We start from the raw sequence: 14,321 nt of genomic DNA, 5'->3' as shown, positions 1-14,321 counted from the left end.
CAGTGGTGTGATCATGGCTCACAGCAGCTTCAAACTCCTGGGCTCAAGTGATCCTCCTGTGATCCCTCCTGCCTCAGCCTCCCAAGTAGCTGGGACTACAGGCATGAGCCACCACACTTGGCTAATTTTTTCTTTCTTTCTTTCTTTCTTTTTTTTAGACTGGGCGCGGTGGCTCACATCTGTAATCCGAGCACTTTGGGAGGCCAAGGCTGGCAGATCACCTGAGGTCAGGAGTTTAAGATCAGCCTGACCAACATGGCAAAACCCTGTCTCTACTAAAAATACAAAAATTAGCCAGACATGTGGTGTGCACCTGCAATCCCAGCTACTGGGGAAGCTGAGGCAGGAGAATCACTTGAACCTAGGAGGCGGAGATTGCAGTGAGCTGAGATCACACCACTGCACTCCATCCTGGGCAACAGAACAAGATTCTGTCTCAAAAAGAAAAAAAAAAAAAATTTTTTTTTTTCGTAGAGATGGTGTCTTACTACATTGCTCAGGCTGTTCTCAAACTCCTGACCTCAAGTAATCCTCCCACCTAAGCCTCCCAAAGTACTGAGATTACAGGTGTGCACCACCACACCTGGCTATTTAAAAAAAAGTTTTTTTTTGTAGAGATGGGGGTCTCACTGTATTGCCCAGGATGGTCTTAAACTCCTGGTCTCAAGCAATCCTCCAGCCTCAACCTCCTAAAGTGCTGGGATTACAGACATGAGCCACCCCACCCAGGCTTACTTAGCCTTTCTAAGCCTAAGAGATCTCAGGTACCTTGGTTTTTCTCCATCTGCACAATGGAGCTGATTAATACTAATACGTGCCTACTGACAGGTTGTAGAGTTGTAAGACTTTATGTAAGATAATTCATACAAAGGGGCCTGGTCTAAGCACTCATTAGGGCCATCGGCTTCATGATTATCACCACTGTTATCGCTAGTTCACTTCCTCATTCTTTTAAAAATGGCTATTTCTTACCCAAGAGCCATCTGGCTTCATTGTTCATTGTTCCTTTGGGTCCTTTTCTTAAAGTGTCTCCCAGCCTGTGGCCCTTGCTGCTATCTCCCCCTATCTAGGTCCAGAGCGTCTGCATCATCTTTTTTTTTTTTTTTTTTTTTTTTTTGAGACAGAGTCTCACTCTGTCACCCAGGCTGGAGTGCAATGGCGGGATCTCAGCTCACTGCAACCTCCACCTCCCGTGTTCAAGCAATTCTCCTGCCTCAGCCTCCCAAGTAGCTGGGATTATAAGCATGAGCCACTCAGCTCATTTTTTGTATTTTAGTAGCGATGGGGTTTCACCATGTTGGCTAGGCTGGTCTTGAACTCCTGGCCTCAAGTGATCTGCCCCCCTCGGCCTCCCAAAGTCTCTGCATCATCTTGGAGGCACCATGGACGCATCCCTCCGCTGTCTCCCTGTAACCTGGAGCTCCTATCTGCCAGTCCTACTGAAGCTCGTTTTATAGCCCACATTATATTGGGTCATTTCCATTTTCACATCTTTCATTTTGGCTCCATTTTTCCTGTACTTATGCTATTAAATAGCTTCTGGCCAGGCACAGTGGCTCACACCTATAATCCCAGGACTTTAGAAGGTTGAAGCAGGAGGATTCCTTGAGGCCAGGAGTTCAAGAGCAGCCTGGGCAACCTAATGAGACCCCGTCTCTATTTAAAAAAAAAAAACAATTAGCCAGGCATAGTGGTACGTGCCTGTGGTCCTAGCTACTCAGGAGGCTGAGGTGGGAGGATTACCTGAGCCCAGGAGGTGGAGGCTGTGGTAAGGTATGATTGCACCACTGCAGTCCAGGCTGGGTGACAGAGCAAGATCCTGTCTCCAAATAATAATAATAATACATTAAATAAAAATACAGCCAGGCACGGTAGTTCACGCCTCTAATCCCAACACTTTGAGAGGCCGAGGCAGGCAGATCACCTCAGACTAGCCTGGCCAACATGGCGAAACCCCATCTCTACTAAAAATATAAAAATTAGCCAGGCATGGTAGTGTGCAACTATAATCCCAGCTACTTGGGAGGCTGAGACAGGAGTATCATTCAAACCCAGGAGGCGGAGGTTGCAGTGAGCCAAGATCGCGCCATTGCACTTCCTGGGCGATAGAGCAAGACTCTGTCTCAAAAACAAAAACAAAAAAAAGTAACTTCCTCCCTGAATTCCCACCTCCAGGCTCCATCCAGCTCTACCCCAGCTGCCGCTGCTGCTGGCCCATTCCCCTCCACCTGCTGTCATCCCTTCTTGCCACTCAGAAGCTCACTGGCCTCTCATAGGCAGCCTCACCTGCTTCCTGGCTTCTCCCCCATGCCCCCTGCCCCCTGCCCCTCAGGCTGCACGCTCCATGTTCTTCCACTTTGATGCCTTTACTTGTGGCACTTCCTCTGCCCGGATGGCCTGTCGTCTGTGTCCAGAACCCTGGACCCAGTCCCCTGCCAGCCCGAGCACCTCCACAGTACAGAGTGGGTGGTGGTTCGGGGCTTGGAACCGAAGAGTATGACCTCGGGTGAGTTTCTCCGCCTTTCTGAACAACAGCCCTCCGCACCCCAGAGTTCCTATGAGGCATACATGAGAGAAGTGAGTAACGGCAGGGACAGTAGCTGGGCCGAGTTATCCCTCCTTTCCCTTTAAGAAGTCTTCCTTGAGCAGCATCTCAGTTTAAAAGGTTTCTCTCTCCTTTCAACACAACTGCACAGAACTTTCCTGATTCTCAGCTACACACACACACTCAGAGGATCCGTAGTTACAAACTCATGTTATATTATTTTACGTGGCTTATGGGAATTTTAAAGATGAGGGCTCAGTGTGTTGCCCAGGCTGGTCTTGAACTCGTGTCCTCAAGTGATCTTCCCGCCTGAGTCTCCCAAGGTACTGGGATTACAGGCATGAGCCCCATTTCCAGCATCCAGCCCCATTTCCAGCATTTCCAACTACCTGGTGTGGTCCTCTTCCTCACGGCCTGTATTCCTTATAGGCCCTCCCAAACCCCCTGGAACTTAACCATGTCCAAGTCAGCATCTTACAGATTTGGGTTTCTTGTCCTTCTACGTTTTTATATGCCTTGTAAGTCCTTTCTGACTGCAGGCAACCTTGATGAACTCTGGAAGTATGGAGACTTTGCTCAGGGGTCTGTCTGCAGCCAGAATCTTACCATTGTCATGGTGCCCGGGGAAAGAACATGGTTTAAATGGCCTTAATGCACTTGAGGAAATGTGCAGGGAAGACAGCAGTGCTTGGGACAGTTCTGTCACTGAGGACTAAGGTCCAGAGAAGGATGTGTTAAGAGGAAGCTGTTGGCCGGGCGCGGTGGCTCACGCCTGTAATCCCAGCACTTTGGGAGGCCGAGGCGGGCGGATCACAAGGTCAGGAGATCGAGACCATGGTGAAACCCCGTCTCTACTAAAAAATAGAAAAAAATTAGCCGGGCGCAGTGGCGGGCGCCTGTAGTCCCAGCTACTCGGAAGGCTGAGGCAGGAGAATGGCGTGAACCCGGAAGGCGGAGCTTGCAGTGAGCCGAGATTGCGCCACTGCACTCCAGCCTGGGCGACAGAGCGAGACTCCGTCTCAAAAAAAAAAAAAAAAAAAAAAAAAAAAAAAACAAGAGGAAGCTGTAAGCACTGTGTCTCCATAGGAGAGAAGAAGTACTGCTTCATGGAGAGGTTTAGGGGAATCAACTTGTCACTTCTTTCTTGCATTTTTGTTGTTGTTGTTGGTGGTGTTGTTTTGAAACAGGGTTTTGCTCTGTCACCCAGGCTGGAATGCAGTGGGGATGATCATGGCTCACTGCAACCTCTGCCTGCTGGGCTTAAGCAATCCTCCCACTTCAACCTCTCTAGTAGCTGGGACTACAGGTACGCACCACCACACCTGGCTAACTTTTGTATTTTTTGTAGAGACAGGGTTTCACCATGTTGTCTGGGCTGATCTCAAAATCCTGGCCTCAAGTGATCCTCCCATCTCAGCCTCCCAACGTGCCGGCCAGAGATTCCTTCCTGACTGCTCTCACCCTCACCCTGCAGAGCCAACGGCTATGCTCAGGAGAGCCCCAAATCATGTACTGTAGGGGAAGCATCACATGTCATTCTTGTCCTCCCAGAGGACCCCATCTGATGGGGAAAGGACCCTGTAATTCATTTCCTGGGGCTGTCACAAATTGCTACTAACTGGGTGGCTGCATTCTCTCACCATCTTGCAAGGTAGAGCAATGCTGTCTCTGAAAGCTCTAGAGAAGGATCTTTTTTTTTTTGAGACAGAGTCTTGCTCTGTCACCCAGGCTGGAGTACAGTGGCTTACTGCACCCTCAACCTCCTGGGCTTAAGCAATCCACCTGCCTCAACCTCCCTAGTAGCTGGGACTACAGGGATGCACCACCACACCTGCCTAAGTTTTGTATTTTTTAGTAGAGACACGGTTTCGCTGTGTTGGCCATGCTGGTCTTGAACTCCTGACCTCAAGTGATCCTCCCGCCTCTGCCTCTCAAAGTGCTGGGATTACAGGTGTGAGTCACTGCACCCGGCTGGGAAGGATCCTTTCTAGCTTCTCGTGGCCACTGACTGTCCTTGGCATTCCTTGGCTTGTAGACGCATCACTCGTCTCTGTCTCATTTCACGCAGCATCCTCCCTGCATGTCTCTGGATCCCTACATCTTCTTCAAGGATCACCAGTCGTGTTACATTCCGTAATATGACCCTACTCCAGTATGACCTCATCTTAACTCATTACATCTGCAAACGCCCTATTTGTAAATAAGATCATATTCATAGGTACGGGGGGGAAGGGTTTGGACGTGATCATATCTTTTTGTGGGGCGGGGGTATACAATTCAACTCACAACAGAGGTTATACTGTTTAAAAGTCAAGTCTGGTAGGGAGAAGAAAATATATAAGGAGACATGGATTTAAGAACATATTCGTTAGCTGGGCGTGGTGGCAGGCACCTGTAGTCCCAGCTACTAAGGAGGCTGAGGCAGGAGAATCACTTGAACCTGGGAGGCAGAGGTTGCAGTGAGCTAAGATCACACCACTGCACTCCAGCCTGGTGACAGAGCAAGACTCCATCTCAAAAAAAAAAAAAAAAAAAAGAACATATCCGAGAATTAAAAAAAAACAGCACCTGGATGTGGCAGTGCACAGCTATAGTCCCAGCTACTTAAGAGGCTGAGGTAGGAGGATCGCTGGAACCTAGGAGTTCAAGTCTCTCCAGCCTGGGCAACATAGCAGGACAGCAAAACCCTATCTCTTTAAAAAAAAAAAAATGCTGGCCAGGTGCTGTGGCTCACGCCTGTAATCCCAGCACTTTGTGAGGCCGAGGCGGGTGGATCACTTTAGGTCGGAGCTTGAGACCAGGCTGGTCAACATAGCGAAACCCTGTCTCTACTAAAAATATAAAAATTAGCCAGGCATGGTGGCATACGCCTGTAGTTCCAGCTACTCGGGAGGCTGAGGCAGGAGAATCACTTGAACCCAGGAGGTGGAGTTTGCAGTGAGCCAAGATCATGCCACTGCACTCCAGCCTGGGCAACAGAGTAAGACTCTGTCTAAACAGGAAAAAAAAAAAAAAAAGTTTTTATTTCCAAAGGATAGACTCCTAGGAGTGAGATTACCGGGTCAAAGTTGTTTTTTTGTTTTTTTTTGGTTGTTTTTTTCTGAGGCAGAGTCTTGCCCTGTAGGGCAGGCTGGAGTGCAGTGGCGCGATCTCGGCTCACTGCAAGCTCCGCCTCCCGGGTTTACGCCATTCTCCTGCCTCAGCCTCCCGAGTAGCTGGGACTACAGGCGCCCGCCACTACGTCCGGCTCATTTTTTGTATTTTTAGTAGAGATGGAGTTTCACCATGTTAGCCAGGATGGTCTCGATCTCCTGACCTCGTGATCCGCCCACCTCAGCCTCCCAAAGTGCTGAGATTGCAAGTGTGAGCAACCGCACCCAACCCAAAGGTTTTTTTTTTTTTTTTTTTTAACCTTTCTTTATAGAAAAGTTCAAACATATACAAATATGAAGACTAATCCAAGAAGCCCTGGTATAGCCCCAGCATCAACAAGGAACTCGTGGCCAAACATATATCCTATGGACAAGGGGTCAGCATTTTCTGAAAAGAGCCAGTTAGTAAATATTTTAGGCTTTGTAGGCCACATGGTCTCCATCGCAACCATTCAACTCTGCCTTTGTAACACAGAAGCAGCCTCAGCTGATATTAAATGAATACATAAATACATAAGAGTGGGTGAATTCTAATAAGCTTTCTTTTGTTTTCTTTTTCTTTTGTTTTTGTTGTTGTTGTTGAGATGGAGTCTCACTCTCTCACCCAGGCTGGAGTACAGTGGTGGGGTCTCGGCTCACTGCAACCTCCGCCACCCAGGTTCAAACAATTCTCCCACCTCAGCCTCCCAAGTAGCTGGGATTACAGGCACCCATCACCACGCCCAGCTAATTTTTGTATTTTTAGTAGAGATGGGGTTTCACCGTGTTGGTTGGGCTGGTCGCAAACTCCTGACCTCAGGTAATCCACCCGCTTCGGCCTCCCAAAGTGCTGGGATTACAGGCGTGAACCATGGTGCCCGGCCATAAGCTTTATTTTCAAAACCAGGTGTTAGTCTAGTCTGGTTGTGGCTTGTAACTGTAGTTTGCTGATCCGTGAGTCTATACCATCAACCACCAAATTTTTTATTTTCCAGATTATTTGAAGTAAATTTTAGACATTGTATCATCTTGCCAGTAAATATTTCAGTATGAACCTGTTTAAAAAAAACTCTTTAAAAATTAACCACAACATATTTATCACACCTAAAATTTTAAAGATAATTCCTGGCTGGGGACAGTGGCTCATGCCTGTAATCCCAGTGTTTTGGGAGGCTGAGGTGGGAGGATCACTTGAAGCCAGGAGTTGGAGACCAGCCTGGGCAACACAGCGAGACCCCGTCTCTACCAAAAATAAAGAAAATAACTGAGCATGGTGGCATGCGCCAGTAATCCCAGCTACTCAGGAGGCTGAGGCAGGAGGATCGCTAGAGCCCAGGAGATGGAGGCTGTGGTGAGCCATGACTGTGCCACTGCACTCCAGCTTGGGGGACAGAACAAGATCCTGTCTCAGGAAAAAAAAAAAAAAAAACTAGAGGTTTTTCAGCCCATTTGCAGAATTTTCCAGGAGATATATTCAAGTGAGAAAACCAAGATGTGGAGAAGTCTATATATGACAATCTAATTTGTGTAAAACAATGGCAAAATTAACCTCTTCAGTATGTAGGTATTTATGTGTATGTGTGGGTGTATGTATGTGATACATAACAGGTTTTTAACATAGGTTATAGGGATAGAATGACATCAAAACAGAAAAAGGAAAAAATCTGTACTTAAGAAAACAGCCTACATGGTATAATCCCATTTCTGTGTTTGTGCAAATGTACTGCTATGTATATGCACTTTGCAAAATTAAAAAGAGTTATGATTTGGCTGGGTGCAGTGGCTCACGCCTGTAATCTCAGCACTTTGGGAGGCAGAGGCGGGAGGATCACTTGAGGTCAGGAGTTCGAGACCAGCCCGGCCAACATGGCAAAACCCCGTCTGTACTAAAAATACAAAACTTAGTTGGGCATGGTAGTGCACGCCTGTAATCCCAGCTACTCGGGAGGCTGAGGCAGGAGAATTGCTTTAACGCGGGAGGCAGGGGTTGCAGTGAGCCACAATCGCACCACTGCACTGTAGCCTGGGCGACAGAGTAAGACTCCATCTCAAAAGGAAAAAACACAAGGCCTGTAATCCCAGCACTTTGGGGTGGGCAGGTCACCTGAGGTCAAGATTTCAAGACCAGCCTGGCCAACCAACATGGTGAAACCCCGTCTCTACTAAAAATACAAAACTTAGCTGGGTGTGGTGGCGGATGCCTGTAGGCCCAGCTACTTGGGAGGCTGAGGTGGGAGAATCGCTTGAACCTGGGAGGCAGAGGTTGCAGTGAGCTGAGATCGGGCCACTGCACTCCAGCCTGGGTGACAGAGCGAGACTCCTCAAAAAAAAAAAAAAAAAGTTACGATTTTAAAAACGATTAAGAGGGAATGTTTAATGTCATTTGATGTCATTAAGGAAGTACAAGGGAATTTGCTTAGGAGTTGGAAAATGCCCAAGAGTGTGGGAAAACAAAGACTTAGTGGCCACTGCCGGTGCTGGTCAGCCAGGGAAGGCTCCGTGGAAGGTTTAGAGGGGAGAGAAGGGCAGCTGGATGCTCTTGGGCCACGGTCGCTCCCTGATCTCTGTGCCTCTTCCTCCTGCTCCGGGAGAAATAATGTTTCCTTGGGGGATGAAAAGCATCTCTTTGTGCGGGCTTTAATTGCCATGTTGTTGTGCCAAGGGAGTGAGTGGCAGGCGGGAGCAGCAGCTGGGCACAGCCAATGCCAGGCAGCGGTGCCCGCTCCCTCAGGACGGCCCAGCCAGCTGACTCCCGGGAGCGCTGCCCACCTCTGCCCCCAGCTGGGCGCCTGCAGAGGGACTGACCACCCGTGGGGCTGGGGGAGGATGGCTGGAGGAGGAGAAAGGGGCAGGCATCTGGGAGGGTCTCAGCCACTCTCAGAGGCTTATTCATCTCATCCTCATTTCCCCTCCCCCCTTCTTGTTTTTCAGACTGTCAGCATCAATAAGGCCATTAATACGCAGGAAGTGGCTGTAAAGGAAAAACACGCCAGAAATATCCTTTTGGATGTTGCTTGGAAGACCGACCCCGAGGCCGACCCCGAGGCAGGTCAACTCGTGGGGACTGAGGTCAGGGCCAGGCTCCCTTGCTCAGCTCCAGGAAGCGGCAGTCCTGCACAGGCCAGGTCCCTGCTGCTTCTTCTGATGACGGCAGCTTCTCAGAGAGCGCTGGCTGCAGAGACCACAGACCTTCCGGGTGGCAGACACCAAAGAGGCCGTGGAGCTCAGGCCTTTCAACTTACCAAAGATCCTGCTCCTTTCCTTAAAGACTTAAGCATTCCTTTCTTTCCTTTTTCCAAACGGGGTCTTGCCATGTTGCCCAGGCTGGAGTGCAATGGCACGATCATACCTCACTGCAGCCTCCAACTCCTGGGTTCACGCAATCCTCTCGTCTCAGCCTCCCGAGTAACTGGGACTACAGGTGTGCACCACTACACCTGGCTAATTTATTTTATGTTTTGTAGAGATGGGGTATTGCTCGTTGCCCAAGCTGGTCTCAAGCTCCTGGCCTCAAGCAATCCTCCATCCTCTGTCACCCCAAATTGCTGGGTTATGGGGGAGAGCCACTGCACCTGGCCGACTCAAGCTCTGTAGAATGTCGAAGTCACTTGAAAGTCACTTTCCTTTGAGAGATCTCCTGGGGATCAGGAGGGATCTTCACCTGTTATCGAAGCCCTCCATTTCCTCTCTTTGCCCACGGGGACACAGGGACCACTCCTCTGGGGGATGCGTAATCAATAATCCTCTCCTTTTCTAAGCATGAAAGGAAAAAAAGAAAAAGAAAACAGTATTTTTTTTTTCTTTTTTGAGACAGAGTCTCACTCTGTTGCCCAGGCCGGAGGGCAGTGGCATGTTCTCGGCTCACGATTCTTGTGCCTCAGCCTCCCGAGTAGCTGGGATGATAGGCTTATGCCACCACACCCGGCTAATTTTTGTAATTTTAGTAGGGACGGGATTTCGCCATGTTGGCCAGGCTGGTCTTGAACGCCTCTTACTAAAGTGCTGGGATTACAGGCATGAGCCACCACTCTTGGCCGAAAGAAGAAAGTCTTAGCTTCAGAGGTTGATTGGCCTTAAATCGAGGCAGGGGCTCTCTACCTTCGTGAACAGGTTCAACCTATGCCAGAGGGGAGAAGGCAAGAGCCTTGAAGTGGATTAGGGAATGGATGGCTTGAAAGCCCTCTGTAAGCCCACCACACATAGGAGCAGCCTATGGCTTTGTAGAGAGGCGCAGGACCTTGCTGGCTGATGAATACCTAGGGATCTGCCTTCGTGTTGCAGAATCCAGGAGCTGGACAGCTTAATCCCCAAAGGCTGAAGGAAAGAGGCTGCCAGTGGGGTGGCTGAGCTTTTAACTCTCTGTGTGCTGCACCAGAGCAAGGTGGAGGTCCAGACAAGCAGAGTTGGGACTTTTTTTTTTTTTTTTTGAGACAGAGTCTTGCTCTGTCGCCCAGGCTACAGTGCAATAGCGTGATCTCAGCTCACTGCAACCTCCGCCTCCCAAACTCAAGAGATCCACCTGCCTCAACCTCCCAAGTAGCTGGGACCACAGGTGTGTATCACTACCCCTGGCTGATTTTTGTATTTTTAGTAGAGACAGGGTTTTGCCATGTTGCTCAGGCTAGTCTCAAACTCCTGAGCTCAAGCCATCCTCCTGCCTGGGTCTCCCAAAGTGCTGGAATTACAGGCATGAGCCACCGCGCCCAGCCTCAGAGGCCGCGCCCAGCCTCGGAGGCTGGACTTCTGTCTACAATGGGAAGCTCCTCCTTGCCTGGGCTCTTGGTTGCTGTGCCACAGCCAGGCAGGCCAGAGCAGCTTCTCCCGAAGCCTTCTAGCCTCAACCCCTAGAGGCGACCCTCCAGGTTAGCTAGCCAGAGAAGCCCAGCATTGCTTAGTGTGGTGTGTGAACTGCTGTTTGCTAGAGGGAAAGCAGCTTGCCTTTAGTGGGAAGATGCTTTGGCTGGAATTAGCATGGGGGCCGCAGAACCTCTCTGGGGTAATCCAGAAGTCCAGTCCTACACAAGCCTACCTAGATCTTGCTCTTTTTTTTTTTTTCCCCACGAAAAATACAGGCCCCTTGCTTTCCTGCACCACGTTTGGTACCCTTGCGATGAGCCAAAGCAAACCAAGAAAAGCCTTTATTTTAAATGGCCCAGTTGATTTTCTCAGAGGAAATGACTCAGTCCTGACCCTTACCTACGAATAATTTGTGATCAGTCTGATAAACGATATGAGTAAGGGAGAGACAGTTATCATCGGGCAGCGTGCTGTTCAGGACGAGACATAGGCGCAGAGAGGCCAGGCCTGCAGCGGCAGGGTCACGTCACATGCTGCCAGGGAGGTTCCCTGGGAGGAGGGAAGGGACCCTGCAAGGAGATTCTGACATCCCGCCACTGGAACTCTCGGGCTCACTCTGGGACCTTGAGTGGGGCCTCCATGAGCCTTAGGTCACTTTCTGTCGAATCAAAGGTTGGACAAAGAAGATTTCAGGCCAGGCGTGGTAGTGGCTCACGCCTGTAATCCCAGCACTTTGGAAAGTGGAGGCGGGTGGATCACCTGAGGTCAGGAGTTCGAGACCAGCCTGGCCAACATGGTAAAACCCCGTGCTACTGAAAATACAAAATTAGCCAGGCATGGTGGCAGGCACCTGTAATCCCAGCTACTTGGGAGGCTGTGGCAAGAGAATCACTTGAACCCGGGAGGCAGAGATTGCAGTGAGCCAAGATCATGCTACTGTGCTCCAGCCTTGCCAACAAGAGCAAAACTCCGTTTCAAAAAAACAAAGTAGATTTCAAAGATTTAGCAGTTCAGCTCTAACATTCTATGAGTCTCTGATTCATAATTTCTAAATGGTGAATAAATGTTGAAAAATCAACTCCATACAGTAGGGTTTGAAATGCCTAATTAAAGATTATTTATTTATTTATTTATTTATTTTTGAGGCAGGGTCATGCATTGTCACCCAGGCTGGAGTGCAGTGACACAGTCAGGCTCAAGTAATCCTCCCTCCTCAGCCTCCTGAGTAGCTGGGACTATAGGCACACGCCATCATGCCTGGCTATTTTTTTATAGAGATGGCGTCTCGCCATGGCCCAGGCTGGTTTTGAACTCCTAGCTGGGCTCAAGCAGTCCTCCCGCTGAGCCACCATGCCCAGCCCATTTATCTATCGGGTCTTTTATCAGCTGCCTTAGATACAAACTGAATAAGCATTAGGAAGTCTGACTTCAGACATGCTGCTTACACATTTATCACAGATGCCCAAACGGTGAAAAGGTTGGCCCGCCACCTTGGTATTCACTCCTGGAGGGCTGGGGACTGAGTCTTATTTTTCTTATTTTCTTTTTTTTCTCCCTGAATGGATTTTACAGTCTTTGACACACACTTGGGGCATAAAAATGCTTATAATGTGAAAGAATGCCAGAAAGGTCTCCTTGCCCATTTCAAAGTCAGGGTTCCTGAGCCCGGTGTGGTGGTTTGCACCTGTAATCCCAGCACTTTGGGAGCCCCAGGCAGGAGGATCACATAGCCCAGGAATTCAAGACCAGCCTGGGCAACATAGTGAGACCCATCTCTACAAAAAATAAAAAATTAGCTAAGTGTGTTGGTGCATGCCTATAGTCCCAGCTACTTGGGAGGCTGAGCAGGGAGGATCAGTTGAGCTCAGAAGTTGGAGGCTGCAGTGAGCTATGAGTGCACCAGTGCACACCAGGCTGGGCAACAGAAGGAGACTCTGTCTCTAAAAAATTAATTAATTAACAAAATTAATTTTAAATTTAATAAAATAAAGCCAGGGTCCCCGGCTAGCTCTGCACTCAGCTTCGGTTTAGGAGGCTGCTCTCAGGAAAAGTAAGCACTGTCCACTGGGAGAAGGGAGTATGGGGAGGCTGGGGGTTGCTGGTCTCTCCTCACTGCTTCCTTGCAGTCTGCAGGGGCTGTGCTTTAAGTGGAACCAAAAATTATTTCAGAAATCACTCCTACACCAAGGTCGGGTGCGGTGGCTCATACCTGTAATCCCAGAACTTTGGGAGGCCAAGGTGGGCGGATATCTTGAGGCCAGAAGTTCGAGACCAGCCTGAGCAACATGGCGAAACCCCATCTCTACTAAAAATACCAAAATTAGTCTGGCATGGTGGCGGGCACCTGTGATCCCTGCTACTTGGGAGGCTGAGGCACGAGAATTGCTTGAACCTGGGAGGTGGAGTTTGCGGTGAGCCAAGATTGTGCCACTGTACTCAAGGCTGGGCGACAGAGTGAGACCCTGTCTAAAAAAAAAAAAAGTAGAAAGAAAGAATGAAAGAAAGAGAGAGAGAAGGAAGGAAGGAAGGAAGGAAGGAAGGAAGGAAGGAAGGAAGGAAGGAAGGAAGGAAGGGGAAAGAGAGAGAGAGGGAAGGAAGGAAGGAGAGAGAGAGAAGGAAAGAAAGAGAAAAAGAAAGAGAAAGAAAGAAAGGAGGAAAGAAAAGAAAGAAAGAAGAAAGAAAGAAAGAAAGAAGGAAAGAAAGAAAGAAAGAAAGAAAGAAAGAAAGAAAGAAAGAAAGAAAGAAAGAAAAGAAAGACTCCTACATCAAAAGCTGACTTTAGCTTCCAGACCCAAACATCTGTTTAAGCCCACCCCTCTCTAAATGAAAATGTCATTGGCGAACTTCCAGTTCAGAAGCAAAATAACATGTGCTCCGGGTGAGTCATTTAGTTTCCTACCTGAGGCGAGTCTTTCTGCCCTAAATGACAGCGCACTTGTGACCTGAGCCTTGCTGAGTAAAGCCTAAAGTTCCGGGCACAGAGTTGTCCTTACAGCTAACGGTGTCCAGTGGGTGGGTCCGTGAATCTTGTCGAAGCACACAATTACAAAAGTGGAAATTCTCCCTTCACTCCACAAAGAGCTCACTAATGACAGAGATCTAGAATGCCGAACTTAAAATCATGTGAGGCCAGAAGGACATTTATTTTGAGATGGAGTCTCGCTCTGTCCCCCAGGCTGGAGTGCAGTGGTGCGATCTCGGCTCACTGCAGCCTCCACCTCCCAGGTTCAAGTGATTCTCCTGCCTCAGCCTCCCGAGTAGGTGGGATTACACGCATGCACCACCACGCCCGGCTAATTTTTGTACTTTTAGTAGAGACAGGGTTTCACCAGGTTGGCCAGGCTGGTCTCGATCTGCTGACCTAGTGAGCCGCCCGCCTCAGCCTCCCAAAGTGCTGGGATTACAGCCGTGAGCCACCACGCCCCACCTTGGTGAACACTTTATTACGTGCAAACTGATGACTATCTGCAGGGGGTGGGTGTGTTTGGAATTAGGCCTGGGGAGAAGCGGTTCCAGGATCCCATATATGGGGAATTCAAGGTGTGGAGACATTGAAGGTGCCCCTGAATGGGGCCAGGCAGGTTTACAGAAGAAGTGGAGTGTTCAGGTTTACGGAAAGTGCATTTTAGACAAAAGATTGCTGCTGTCAAGGCAAGTACAAGGCTGGCTAAATGGAAAGGGGCCGGAGGTGCTGCCTGGACGAGGAGCCAAGGGGTCAAGGTGCAGGATTCCCTGCAAGGACCAAGGTCCTTAATGAGGAGTGGAAGAACACCCTCACTTTTTTTTTTTTTTTTTTTTGAGATGGAGTCTTGCTCTGTCACCCAGGCGGCTAGAGTGCAGTGGTGTGA

General features: G+C 49.2%; 1 protein-coding gene across 3 annotated transcripts in view; it reads left to right on the top strand.

Moving 5' to 3' along the window:
- HIP1 (huntingtin interacting protein 1) overlaps nt 1-14,321 on the top strand; it is a 212,302-nt gene that overhangs the window by 129,257 nt on the left and 68,724 nt on the right. For all 3 annotated transcript variants that reach the window (XM_037990489.2, XM_008018363.3, XM_037990490.2), the window contains exon 2: nt 8,608-8,671. In XM_037990489.2, coding sequence (XP_037846417.1) covers nt 8,608-8,671 — 64 coding nt within the window. The remainder of the gene's footprint in view (nt 1-8,607; nt 8,672-14,321) is intronic.

The sequence above is a fragment of the Chlorocebus sabaeus genome, chromosome 28, assembly GCF_047675955.1.
Source record: "Chlorocebus sabaeus isolate Y175 chromosome 28, mChlSab1.0.hap1, whole genome shotgun sequence".
Lineage (NCBI taxonomy): Eukaryota > Metazoa > Chordata > Mammalia > Primates > Cercopithecidae > Chlorocebus > Chlorocebus sabaeus.
Note: the sequence above shows the minus strand (reverse complement) of the source record. Positions and strands in the feature narration are given on the sequence as shown.